Genomic DNA, 14,806 nt, shown 5'->3' with positions numbered 1-14,806 from the left:
AATCAAACCTCTTACAGGTAGTTCACATAATGAGATAAATACAGGGGATCACTTAATGGAAGAAAAGAGAAAGGAGGGAAAATACATCTGTAGGAAGGTGGTGCTTGTAAATTCTTCAGTACACAGAACAGATTTTCCCCTCACGGTTTAGCCATTAGTTTCTGAAATCCAATTCTATAGACAGAGCAGATCACTGTAAATTTGTCAGCCAACAGTCTTTTTAGGAAAGGCCACGAGCTCAGCTGAAAAGGGTAAGGAAAGCACATTTTGCTAGATCTTAACAGTTGCACAGGGATCAATCTTCCATCCCAACCAAACTGTTTTCTTCCCTCAGCAAGCTGTGGAGGAGAGGGGTTGATGGAGATTGCTTCACTCTCAATGACAAGGGGCCCTTTGGTTTCACTGTGCAACTACAGAGGTCATTTCTGCCACATATTCTGAGAGGGAAAAAACCTGAATTCACTGTAGAACAAGGAAATAAAGCTATTATTGTCACTGCCCAGACAAATTTCTTTAGCGTTTGGGGACTGGTGGGATTTCACTGCCACACTGCTGGAACACAACTGACTTGATGTAATTCCCACTCACAGCAGTGATTCTTTCTTAACCAACAATGGCACCAGGCACCTCACAGCCTTGCCTTTTAGGGGCGGGAAACAGGTTAAAAAAAGGTAAAAAAAGTGTAATTGAACCTGAGCATGAAGCAGCCATGAAACCATATCATTAAATTATCACCTATGAAACCACAGCACAGCAACCAGAGCACACCCACTCTGAAGAGAGCAAAATGTGGTATTTTTCAGCAGGCTCATAGGTTGAATTCAAAACTGCAAAGAATAAAGGACATACTCAGAATTATTTCCTTACATTGGTGATTCAATTCTCACCAAATTCAAAGGCTAAATCTGAGCACCAGGCTTGCACTACTCCCTTCAAAAACCCACAGTGGAGGTGCCACCAGGGCATTTCCTTCCCACAGAAACCAGCCCCAAAGGTCACAAAGAGGCACTAATGGGCCTGAAAGCACAGTTTAGCCAAAGCCACTGACAGGATGAATAACTGGAAGCTCTGTGGATTCTTTTATTGATTGAGAAATTTAAAATTAATCCTTTTTCTTCCCTGACTCCAAAAGTACTAATTCTCTCTTAAAGCAAATAATAACCTGGATGACCTTATCAGATGCTGTTACCTTAAAGTGAGCAAATACCTGAATTTTATTTAATTTGCAATATTGTGGAACTCCAAGTCAGCATTTACTGAACAAAAAAAAAAAAAAAAGAAGTCAATTTAAAAAACAAAGAAAAAAAAAAGAAAAAAGCATAATGAAATTGCAATGAAATTGTCAGAGAAAAAAATGCTTTAATTTATTGTTAGGAGAAACTTTTCCTGAGATAAGCTTTTCTGGCTAAGATAATGAAGCAGCTATAACTTTGAAGAACTAGGAAGCTGAAATGGTAAAAGGGTACTCTCAGCAAAGATGACTAAAAATAACAATAGAGCAAATAAAGGCTGTAAAATATAGTGATAGGGAAGTTCCAAAAACACTTATCTGCAAGAGCAAAACAACATGACACCAGCTTGTGAAAACATTTTTTCAGGCCTGTCATGTTATATATTACACTTTTTGGCATTTGGCATTGCATTTGTGGCTTGCTGCAAGCAGCGTGGCTGTGTGAGCAGGGATTTCAGCCAGGCACTCTGAACACGTGGGAGCTGACAGTCCTGCATTCTGTCTCTGTGCCAGGACTTCTCCTGGGGCTGGGGACACCTCATGGCCAGCAGCTGATGTCCCCACATCTCCCAGGCCCTTCTTTCTCCCTGTAGGATCTGAGAGCTCTTTTTTGTGCAGCTGATTTTATTCCACCACCACTGCCAAAGAGCCAGCACGTGTGAGGGACTGAAGGATGCACACCCTGAGTGCTCCCACCATTGTCCCAGCAGGGCAGGTGAGGGGATGCTTGTCCCCCAGCTGGATTCCTTGCTGCTAGACTGCCCCTGCCTTTCTCCCAGAAAGGCTGACAAGCATAGGAACTTTTCAAAGGGAAAAAAAAGCCAAAGTAACTTCTTTCAGTAACTTCTGAAGAGAGTGTGTCCTTTTCCTGTTACCAGTGGAATCTTACAAAAACACATTTACATGTTTTACTCATTAGAATTGCACTGGCGTCTCATGGAAAGCTGTAAAAACTTTCTTGAAAACAATTCAGATTTTCTGTTTTCTTCTCTCTTCCACTTCTTAAAATTGCTGAAGCCATCAGCACAGCACCAGTTACTACTCAAGCCTCACCTAGGTTCTCCATATGGAATATTCTGAAGTCATGCTCTCACCCTCACCTCTAGAGCAGCTAAATGGGATGTTGGACATCAAAGACTATGACAGAATAAAGGATACCAGGAAAGATGAACTCTCAACAATACCAATCCTGCTGATATTCAGGTATCTGTAAATCTAAGGACTGCAGAAACAAGATAGATACAGAAAATGGGAACATGCTTAGAAGTACTATCTGCAAGTAGTATTTCCCTTGAATATTTAACATTTCTTAAATGTGAACACATAATTGAGGAAACTGCAAAGCTGTGTGCATCTACCACATCTACCTACTCCACTTCCTCCTGGAGTCTCATCACTGTAATTTAAATATCATGCATAGTCCATGAAAATATAACTATAGTGGCATATCCAGAAATCAACATAATAGTGATAACACTGCCTTTCTTTCCCAGAGTGAAAAATACAAACGGCTACCATTTGTTATCTGCAGATTTTATTGTACTCTAGATAAATAAACCTCAACTTGGAACTGCATTTCCATTAAAAATGCAACATAATTGCTTATGAGTATGAACAGACAATTGGACTAAAAGCATCATTTCCAGTTCTGGAAGGTTCCACACTCTGGACACGCCTTCTCTAGGCCAGGCCCATCACCTCAAAGTCCAGCAGCCACCCAGCTGTGACTTTGCTTACTCTACAGCTTCTTCACTTTATTTTCACCTTCATTTCTTGAATATTTCAGAGTCTAATATAGAAATGTCCATAGGTGTTTCCTGAACTCCTCCCATCAGGAAAAATTCCTAACAGGACTGGATTAAGGTATTTGAAAGTGCCCAAGAGGAAAGTGAGAAATGCCAGATAAGTTTGAAGACTGACCCAGCTGTGAGTTACTGAGATTTCCCTCCCAGCCACCCTGAAGCCTGGGCTGTCAGCACTGCCTAGGGAAGGCTTGACTACCTATAAACCAAATTTCTGCACTCCAGGGGCAGGGAGTGAACAACACACCTGGAAATCACCCAGAAAGAACAGCCCTTGCAACACCAGTGGGTTCCCTCCATGGTGGCTGCACATCAGAACGTGCTGAGCACATCCCTTGCTGCACATCAAGAGGGACTGTACCTCCTGCAATTTCTTAATACTAAGATAAGGTTAAATATTTATCTCCAGCAAGCCTAGAAAATTTGGAAGGGCAACCTCATTCCAAGCCCAGTTAACATGTGTGATTATATATTAATGCATGCTCACATATAAGCATGTGCATGGAGAGCTCTTAGGTTGAGCTGGATCTGGATATCACTGGCCAAAGTTGTACTGGATATGCATAAAATTTATTTTCATAAAGAGAAAATACAAACCAAAATTAACTAAAAATGCATTTATTCTTGCCAATGTGGGAGGAGACAGAACAACCATTACACAGCAAGTATAGTGACATTTTTTAGAACTGGACCTATAAACTACTTAAATCTTCTTCTTTGTGTAAAGAACACAAATCCATATTTATCTTCAGCAGTCACACTGACACAAGGGAAGCTACTCACAGACTGAAAGATAAAGGAATACCTTCTTTTACAGGGATTTCAAAGTGATTTTTTGTAAACGTCTCATCTCTATCAGGATGGAAACAGAACTGAACATTAGAAATCTAGACCTATATGCAAATTGGTCCCATTTTATTCCATGAAAAACACAAAAGATTCAATTCTTAGGTATTTCTCACTTGATTGAAATTGGAAACACACAGAATATGGGTTTAATGAATAGTCACCTAAAATGAAAATGGGAGAAAATAACAGAATCCAGACACTCCAGCTACTGGGAAAGGTAATCTTGGATTAAATTGTACATTTTCCATCTATTTAATCTGCAACTCCACCGTGCACACTGTGCTTATTCAAATTTAGTCTTACTCTGTGATTTTGGACACCTGTAATTGCACAATGGCTGGTTTGAGCGTATGCACTTTCTTTTTTTTCCAAATAGAAAAGCTCTACCAGAAGCTCTGCAAATCATATATTTTGAAGAAATAAAAATGGCCATCTGCTCTGAGTTAACAGCAGTGACTAACATTTTCTATCAAGGCATACCATTTCAGATCACTCCAGTGTGAATGCTAATTAAAATTAATTACACATGACTCTGAAGATTCTTTTTTTTTAATATCCAGAAAAGCCAAGGAGACAATCTCCGAGACAATGTCATGAAATAATTACACTTAAGGATTTTGCCATCTGTGTCATGTGAGTGCTCTCCCAAAAGCATATGAATTTTTTCAAGTACACACACTCAAAGTACACAGAAACCCCCCAACTTTCAGGTGCAAATGAACAGAAGATGTGCTGCTCAGTACATAGGCCAGCCTTGGCAATGAAGTATCTCGAGTCCTATATGTAACCCAGAACAGAAATGCAGCCAAAACTAACACCACACAGGCCAAAATCCACAGTAGTAACAGGGACTGCCACTAAAATATTCCAGCAGTCCCTGGAGGAGAAGGTTTCATGCCTTTGGTGGTGAGGGATGGAAGCCTGGCCTGGAATTTGCCTCAGGGCCACACAGACACAAAAGCTGCCCCCAGCTGTCAATACCTGCACCATACTCTCTCTTATTTGTCATGTAAAAAATATTTGTCAATAATGACAAAACAGAATATATTCCAGGAAAAAATCCAACCTTTTTCTTTTTTTTTTCTTTTTTTTTTCTTTTTTTTTTTTCTTTTTTTTTAATAAGGGAAAGCTGTTGGCAATAAAGGCTAGCTATTCCTTGGGTTTGTATATTTTTCCCGTTCTTAAATATTGTACTCTCCAGCATTTTAAGAGTTTATTTAGAAATGTTAGCAGCTTTTTTTCTGGATTAAATTTGTAGGGCTTTTTAATTAAACAGATTCTCTCTCTTCCATTTTGAACAGAGAGGGCTCTGAATAGCTTACAGTCCAGCTCTTCCTGGGGCTTAGCTTTCTGAGTAATTCAAAAACAGTAACTAAACATACATCTCATTTTAGGCTTTCTCCTTTAGCCTGGCTTCTATCCAACACCTCCTCTGACCCGGTCTCCTTTCACTAGTTCCCTTTATTTTGGCTCTTGCCCAATTTCCCTTATATATGGATAGCAGTTAACCAGTTGCTGCCCATGGCCAGAAATTCACTACTTACAGCTCTGGTACATTTGGAGCCCCAGAAACAACTTGTGCTCCATCCCCTTCTAGAGCAACCCAGAACCAACAACATTTATCCAAAACATGCAGTGATAGCTCTCACTGAGCAGACACAGAGTCATGTCCTGGGTCCTACCAGACACCAGCTCCCTGTGCAATATGATTCCTGACAGACAGAGTGTACTCAGGAGTCAGGAGCTACAATTCCTCATCTGGCAGTTCTATTTTCAGTCCTATTGTGTGCCCTCAAAATGGCCTTTTGCTCACTCTCCTCTGGACATTCATCTCTCTGTCAGATTAAAGAGCTGTTTTTACAGACAGGCAGCTCTGGAGCAGGGATGGCAGATTCTGCCCCACTGCTTCATGATTCCTGAGGGGCATTTTGCTCTCAGGAACCCACTCTTGTGAAGCAAAAGGAACAGTTCTGTGCTTTGCACTGCTCCTCACACCCCTGTATCACACAGAACCACAGAGGTGAGGAAAGCAACACCATTACTCAGCTTCATCTGGGTCCTGGTGATGCCTCAGGTTACAGCTTTTCTATTTTTCAGGTTCTGTGCTGCTTTAGTGTGTGGGTCTGGGCTTCATATTAGGGGATGGTGAGCTCTGTGCACAGAGCAGGGAGACAAAACAATTCCTGCTCCAGCTGGGCACCAAGGACAAATGACCCAAATCTCAGGCCCAAGAGCACAAACACCGTGGGCTGAAGAGAGAAAAACAAGAAGGATGGGACTGCATGGGCTGGAGCTGTAATTGGACAATTAACTCCAATATGCAAATGGACCAAAACTTACAAAAGTATCAGACTCCATGACCTGTCATCCATTTTGTGACCATTTTGGGTTCATCTGGGTTGTATCCCTGGCTGGGATCTTGTGCTGCCTGAGGTGCATCCATTGAGGCCTTTAATAAATCCCTGCTTTATTCTATAACTCTGTTACCCTCTGTTCTAGCTCAGCCTTCTCAAGGCATCACTGGTTGAGCAGGAAAGGAAAAGACACGAGAACTGGTGGCACCTTCCTCTGCAAGGAAAGCAGAATTTCCCACATTGGTTCTGCTCCTCTGGCTCCAAGGACAGGAGTGAGTCTGAAGAGGAGCAGAGGAAGGCTGCAGAGATCAGGGACTCTCCACCAGGTAACCCTTCCTCATTCTGTGGTTGCTGCTCCAACTGTTGGTAGAGAAGGCTTGAAAAGTCACCAACTTAGCAAACACTTCAGCCTACTCCCATTTATAACCCCCCAAACCTGTACCTAGTAGAATCCCTACTCCTCTAAAAGAGAATTCATCTCTCCAGAATTGGAGAAGAGATGGAGAGAAGCATTTTTTCTGCTTCTAGCAAATGAAGGCAGGTTTTTTTACTCAGCATCATTTCTTGAATTAAAAGGGAAGTAGTATATAAATTGAGGTGTAATACAATAATACAACAATTTATTGACCAGTAAATCAGGAAAAAAGTGTAATCAGGCTACTGCAAAGGCAAGAGATTACTTTAGAACAACAGACAATCTGTCAAAATAGTACCATGTGGATCAAAAGGACAAGATCAATGACTGCTTGCCCTTCTCAGGGGAGATGGAGAGGTAGGACTTGCACAGATCCTTAAGGGAGACATATTTAAGACTACAGTTTTTGTTCCAGCCTACAGTACTTGGGTAGCAGAAAAAGCACCAAGAAGTGAATAATTTTTACAAGAAATACATGGAGAATAAATCAAGTCTTTGGAATTAAATCCTGTAAGGACAGTAAACTTTCTGGGGTGGACAGAATTTGTTTTCTTTGTTCTTGAGCTCTGAACAAGACTCTTACCCACTCAGCAATGAGAACATGACATATTAATCTACTGAATGTGAGCTGAGATGCTGACAAATCCTCTCTTCTCCATTCTCAGCTCTGCCTAGAAAGTCAGTGGCTACATCTACACAACTTCTCAGTAAGCTCTACAGCAGTACTGCAAACTTTCTTTCTTTTCCTATAGCATAATTATTTTAAAATACTCAATATATTTGATCTCTTTTTCCAGTCTAAAAAAAGCCAGACTTGCCACGAGTTTCCTGTGGAGAAGATGGTTAACACAGAATAGCACTCACTCACAGCTTTAGGTTAGACACACACTGTTTGAACCCACTTTAGTCACTAAAGGCAGGCTGTGCAGATGGATGCAGCCAAAATGATCCAGGAATCACAGGGCACTCACTCAAATTCACTTTGGTTTAATATCTACTTCTCCTAAGGTAATGAAACTAGAGGAGTCCATTGCAAAGGCCTTCCATAGTGTCTATAAATTAAGTAGATGGCCCATTCAAAAACTTTAAATGTATGACTTACTTTGCAGAAAAACAAACCTAACCTCCCAGTTAAGTAATACTGTAACTATTTCAGGCAAAGTTTTTCTTTTCCCACCCTCACCTTTTTTTTGTTGTTTTTTTAAAGATTTAATTAGAAAGTAACACAAAAATAATTTAATTATTTCACAGCACAGCCTTTTCATAAACACACAATTATGTTCATTTCATGAGAATTTATCTTCACTGTGAAATCAATCGTCACAGTCTCCATTTACTCTACATTACCAAGTCACATTTGATTCCTGTCAGAGAACTGTTGACTTCTGCAGTAAATCAAAATGACAGATACTGTTAGTTTCCTTCTCCATCTACCCCCAGTCTCAGCTAACTCAAGATGGTTTTTCCTTCTATGCAGTGAAATGAGTATTTTCCTGGTAACTATATTTCAGAGCTGGAAAGGTTTTCATAAATGGAAAAAATGCAGTGCATAATCCAGGAAACTATTGAAATGTACAGTATCAGAAACATATGGCTGGAGCAAATACCTATGCAGTGAGGGGCTGGGAATGAAAAAGAGAACAAGCTTATTAAAATTCTTCTCCTAAAGGGTTTTTGCTTGAAAATTAAAATAATTTAATTGAACATTAAGAAAGATTTTATAATCAAGGAAAAACATGCTGCAGATTATGGGGGGAGGGAAAAAGAGATACAGAATAATCTCCATGCTATCATGGAAGCTGGAACAGATGATTTTGCCTTTGTTCTTTAATGATCTACATCTTAAATAGCAAAATGGTTCCATAACCAGAACCCTCAGTGGGCAGACTTCGAAAGCTGATTTCTTTCTTAGTTGCTAAGGTTTTTTTAATTAAAAAAAGCAACCCCTCCACCACCACCCCCCCCCCAAAAAAAAAAAAAAGCCAGCCAGAAACTAAGTTAATTTTTTACATGATCTTTGAAAAGCAAGCCATACTGACACACACAGAGATCAGAAACCAAGATTCAACAGATTACCACAAAGTAAAACAAAGGTAAGAATTTTTATTTCAATGTATCTTTATCAATTCCCTCTTTCAGTTTCCTTAAGAATGTGGGATAGGGGACAGTCCCCAGCCAGATCATTCTACTCAAGACCCAATATTCCTATTTTTGCTGACACATCTATCAATTCAGGATTCAGTGGAAAGTGATACTAATCTTGTTTTGATCAATTTGTGCCAGGAGGCAGATTTTTTAGAAAGATCAAAAATCAGCTGTTTTACAGTAACAGAGAAACTGCTGTTTTATCTAGAATTCAATAAATATTTCTTCAAAACCAACTTCTGCCTCCCTTAAAGCTGCAAGACTGACTCCATGATCTGCCTCTCCCAAGGCAAAGGTATTTTGTGGTCTTACTGCTGTGCTGTCATGTCTTAACATGCCCATGTGGATGTAAGGATGTTTTTAGAGCAGCTTGCTGAGGCTGCAGGGTCTACTCAGAGCCCAAAGAGGCAGGGCTATGGCAAATATTTTAGACATCTGATTTTGAAATCCTTGATGTCTAGTATGGATGAAAATCAAGGAAAAATGTGAATGTCCAGCTATATACCACCTAAATAAATCCCAAACTTGCCAATGGAAATGCTGCTCTTGGATTTTCACAGCAGTTCAATGATTAATATTTATGATGATAATAATATTCAAAGCCATTAGTTGAACCAAAGGAGAAACAATGAGTTAAATGAACAAATTTCTCCTGGAAGTAACCTAATATGTCCAGCTGCTATCAAGCCACCAGAACCAAGTTACCTTTCTGGATGGATCCACTCATATCTACAGCCAGAACCATCAGAATTACATTCATTTCCAGCATCCAAAGATCATTTCTGTTTTTAAGAACATGAAAAGCTTTTCAAAACTTTTTTCTGTGCTCCAGAAACACAAGTGGTCAAGCATTTGAAATGCTATTCCCAGCCAGTGTGCGTGTGCCATGCTTTCAAAGGGCATCTCCTGGCAGGCTGGCTGAGGCACAGGCAGAGCCTTCCTGGGCTAGTTCAGACTGAGCCTGACACTGTGGCCTCACATTTCTGGGGTCAGCACAAACCTGAGAGGCCAGAAATCCCATTATTTGCTTTTGCTTTGCAGGAGGGAGGGGCACTCCTTGCTTCTGAAATTCTGGCCACTATGTCTGGAGCAAAGACAGCTGCCTCTGCAGAGAGCCACATCCAGCCCTCATCATCTTGAATATCTGAAGGTAATGCCAAGCTTTAGTGATGTGAGGGAGAATCAGGTGTGAAGGAATTTAGCAGAAGAGGGGAACAAGGATATCTATCTATGCTACATTTGCCTGAAAAAAAGCTTACAGAAATTGCCCCTTATCTGCTAAAATGCAATTCCCCTGAGACAGCTACAAATGCAACTCTCCTCCTCAGTTAAAAAAAAAAAAAAAAAAATTACACATCACTTTTATGTCTTTCGTAACATTTAAGGAGACTGAGCTGGCTGTGCATCAAGAGTAGCTTTCATAGAGCACCCACACCACTTAAAACAGAGAAGAGTCTGAGAGGAAAAGTGTGGGGCAAAAACGAAAAGACAAAGATTTTATTAATTAAAGAAGTAGAGGAATCTAATTTTTCTCCATTCAGCAGTGTTTAAACCCAAACAATCAAATGAGTCCCAAGATTAGTGACAGGCAAGATTTTCCACTGGAGAAAGTGAAAAGCAATGATGCTTTTGTGATTTACACCAGTTGAATCTGGTCACAAGGTACAGAAGTCATGAATGTTTTGGTAAGCCTAGGTGACTGCCAAATAAAACAAAAATAGGATCAGGAGATGATTATTCAGCCATAAGGAAGGACTGGCTGACTCATCATGGAGCTGTGGCTCAGAGGACACCAACCTCTCATCCCATGGTTATGCAACAGCAAAGCAGCAGATAAATCAAGAATATCAAGACCTTGTGTACTCAACATGGTGGAAACAGCAGAAGTGCACTCACAGTTATTGAAATGCTCAGCTAGATACAATCTGATAGAAATATCTTCAGAACAGCACATTTTCTTACCTCTGCTCTGTGTTAAACAATGCAAAGATGTGTTTGCTGGACATGAAGCTCTTTTCCACATCTCGCACTTTCAAGTTGTCCAAAGGCAGCATGTACTTCTTCTCTTTTTCCTAGAAAAAAAAAGGATTAAAACAACACTGTGTGAGAAGAAGCCTGATGTCAGCAAGATCTGTTGAGTTGGTAATGACCTGGGAACATTTGTTATCATAAGGAAATACCCAAATTTAAATGTCTGCTTATCTTTCATAGACCTACCTGCAAGAGAAATGAAACCTCAGTTTCAGTTCTGTTTTTCACTGACCCTTTTAAAACATTTCCTAATGAAAAAAGTTCACCTCAAACACATAAACATCTACATTTGTTATTTTTCATTCCTCTGAATTCTAAAAAGGCAAGGGTCAGACTTCACTAAAATAAAAGTGTCTGATCAAAAAAGAACTCTTCTATGTCTGCACAGCAAGAGAAGTAACTGGTGGCATAAATTCATCTCTACTTTGTTGCAATTATTAATTATTTAAGCATGGCATTCAATAAACCCACACATAAACTTTAATTCTGCCAGTCAAAAATACAAAACCCATACAAATTAATCAAAATAATACCATGTACAAACAAAATCAGACTCTAATCTAACCAGCTTATTTCTCCAAAGAGGAATGAGTTATTCAGTCTTGCTGTAGCCAACTCCTTTGCAATTTCATCACAACCCTCATTTACAGCACAATCACTGTAATTTCACCTTTTCCAGGTTTCGTCCTTCACTTCCCATTAAGAACTAGCAATACTCCCAAGGTCATTTATTATGTCAGAACAAAAAGAATCCTGAGATTATTAGCTGCTCCCATTGTGTTAAACTTCTTTAAGTGATGGATAAACTGAAGCTGACCTCTCCAGTTTGCTTTGCAAACACACCTGATGTTCAGTAGAAGGATCCAAAGACAAGAAGCCATCCTCAAAGCCCTCATTCTGGGCTTGCCCATCACGACAGCACTGCTCACTGGGTTATTAACACAGCACAGTTTAACAGCTCCTAAAAGCATTCAAGGTACTGTTGAGGCTGGTGCCACTATGGCAGCAATGGATGCAGAGAGGATTTATGCCCTGGAATTCTCCCAGTGGATAGAAATGGGGTTTTCATGACTTTGGCTACCCAATGACCCTACAGAACTTCAATAAATCACCAAAGTTGGAGAGCTCAGATTCCTTCACAGTCCCTTATCAGCCAGCTTGAAGCAAAGCTGACTGGTCTCTGCCCAGCCACCAGCAGAGCCAGCTCTGAAATCCAGCAGCATTTCCTCAAGTATTCTGGGCTGGAACATCACTCATGGGGGTTGGCTCAGGAAGAAATATGCATGGGACAACAGTTTGTTGTATGCCAGGAAACAGGACAAAGGGACAAAGCAGCTGAGGACTCAGTCTTCTCTGTGAGTGTTTCCCAGAATACACCAAGCAGCTCTCAGTGCTCAGAACTGGAAGATGTCCTGGCTGGGCTGAACGTGTGTTCTGTGAGGGCAGATGCAATTCATCTTGGCAGAGCTTCAGCAGATTGCAAAACTCAGCTGGATGAGAAAGGCCCTAAGAGTGAAACTATAAAAATACTATGACATGGCCAACAAAGGCTCACTTTCCTAGACAGCCTCCTAGCAGGCCTCAGGAGAGGAAAAAGCAGATTTCAAAAGCCCTTCTGGAAAAGCACAGTTTCTCTTGTTGTTGAATACAAAGGTTATCAAATTCTGTGTATTATATAAAAAGCATCTGATGGATTTTGAAACTGCCTCTATCTTAAGCACCCTAGAAATTATTCCTCACAAAAGAAGATACATAGGTTTATTCTTCAATCCCTCACCTAACATCTGGTCCCATGAAGGAGTCTGGTTCAGTGCCACTCTGTAGCTGTTTATCACAGCTCAGATCTAAATTCTGCTCCCAGGGAATCTGCATGGTCTGAAGCCCTGGGGCTCTCCCAGCAGGGACTGTATACCACCACCCACTCACTGAGAATTACCACTGAGACAAATAAAACTAAGCCATGTAAATTCATAATTTAATTAATATTCATATTAATTAATATTCATATCAATAAAAATAATTGTAAACAACACTAAATGAAGATCTTATAAATATTTATATATGCAAATTTGAAGTATCTATCCTCTAATACTGATTTGTATTGATATGATCTCTTTTGCTATTATAAATTTATGTCCTACCTAGTATAGTAAACAAAAGTAACAATGTGTTAGCTCTGCTGCCATAACAAAGGGACACACACTTGAAAAATATTGTAGCATATATTAAACCTTGTATCAAAAGCAAATATCTTTTTCAGCTGAAAGCTGGACTGCAAGGCAATATAAGATACTTTGTATTATATTTCAAAAACTTAAGGCAGGTTATATATAAAAACATCTTTTGGGCAGAAATATTCTATTTGGGCAGATATATTCCATCATAGCTAAGGAAAAAACTCCAAGATAAGTAAGTTTAATTTTTTCTGTAAAACTAATCTTTCAGTATTACAGAATAGACTTACCATGATTTACTATTCAATTACTGAAAATTTAAGAAGTTTCTGATGAGGTGTTTCTTCTGACAGACACTATTTACTGACAAACCAAGCAAGCACAGATGAATAAAAATAGAAACTGATGAAAAAACTATACCAAGAATCTGATTGTCTAAACAAAAATTCCACAAGAGGGAAAGTTATATAAATGTTTGATGCCAAACTGTGAGAAAGTGTTTCTTCTGCACCACCAGGAAAAAGGAAATGCCTACTGAAGGCTAAGAAGTGGTTGGTATTTATTTACATGGCCTCCTACCCACATGCTGAGACAGGGCAGTTTCCAAGAAAGGGAAATCACAGGGTGCGTGTGCTTGAGGCAAACAGAATCACACAGGAGAGATCAGAGCTAAATACTGCTTAATTCCAGGAGAAAGGTATTACTGTGACATTAAAGTGTGGCAGCAAAACTCATTGCAATTTTATTTTCCCTCCAAAGTGGGAGAGAATATACAGAAATGGAGAACAAGCTAATTCAACAGCAGATGAGCCCAACATTTCAGCCTAAGCTCAATTAATATTATGTTATGGTAGGGCTGAAAAAGCTGCAGCCAGGACTGTTTTGCATGTTTCCCATCCTGAGAAGCTGACAGCATAAGAAACAGGGAATGCATGAAGCCTGGGAGGAATGGGGCTAGGCACCCTTCGACGAGTGACTACATGCACATAACTGTGGGTCCAGTTTGTCCCCCTCAGCATTTGTTCTTTTTTATTTATAGATTTTTATTTTTATAAAGGGGCAGAGAACTTCAGCGTGACATGAGGGGAAAAACCAGCACATGCTGAGCTCACGTAGAGACTTCGCCTCTCTTTTTCCAGAGTGGAGGAGAAGAAGGAAAAAGTGGGAGGTAGAAAGGCCCATTCCTGTCCCTGTGACATGAAAAAAAATTCCCCATACTCCACCTTAGAAAAACAAACGAACCTGCTGGCCTGGGGAGGCCTTCCCACCCTGGAGACGATGTTTCACCACTCGTGGGCATAAGTAGCACTCACATCCTTAATGGACCAGTTCTGTTCTCTGACAGGCAAGGGAGCTGCCAGGAACTGACAGCATGATGTAAATATGCCATATTACAACTGCCCCTTCCTTCTGCACTGTTTAAATATACTAAAAATAAATACTGTTCAAGTCTAAAATGGCACAAGGGATACAAAAACTACAACAGCAGCTCCCCTTCCCCCAGCAGGGTCTCAGCCAGCACTTCCAGGCTAATGAACTCCACTGCATTTTCAGCCAGGGGCAGGAACTGCTTCAGAAAGAGTTCTGTGCTTTTGGAACTTTCAGGCTCAGTCAAAACAGCAAAAGAAACCTTGGACACAACATCAGCAAACCAGATGATAAGAGGAACAGAACTCCCTTGCTTCAAAGATAGAGATTGTTTAATGACTTCAGCTTCTTCCAGCTATCAAAGGTGGTTCTTGTGTCACTTCAGGCTGGCTAAGGTGCAGCAGCAGAGGCTCTTTTCCACAAGAGAACAGAATTCA

The 14,806-nt window shown here is 40.2% G+C and overlaps 1 protein-coding gene across 5 annotated transcripts in view; it reads right to left on the bottom strand.

Moving 5' to 3' along the window:
* DNM3 (dynamin 3) overlaps positions 1–14,806 on the bottom strand; it is a 172,406-nt gene that overhangs the window by 57,216 nt on the left and 100,384 nt on the right. For all 5 annotated transcript variants that reach the window (XM_066555646.1, XM_066555642.1, XM_066555645.1 and 2 more), the window contains one exon: positions 10,759–10,868. In XM_066555646.1, the coding sequence (XP_066411743.1) occupies positions 10,759–10,868 (110 nt within the window). The remainder of the gene's footprint in view (positions 1–10,758; positions 10,869–14,806) is intronic.

Source organism: Molothrus aeneus, chromosome 9 (assembly GCF_037042795.1).
Source record: "Molothrus aeneus isolate 106 chromosome 9, BPBGC_Maene_1.0, whole genome shotgun sequence".
Classification (NCBI taxonomy): domain Eukaryota; kingdom Metazoa; phylum Chordata; class Aves; order Passeriformes; family Icteridae; genus Molothrus; species Molothrus aeneus.
This window is presented reverse-complemented; position numbering and strand designations above follow the sequence as displayed.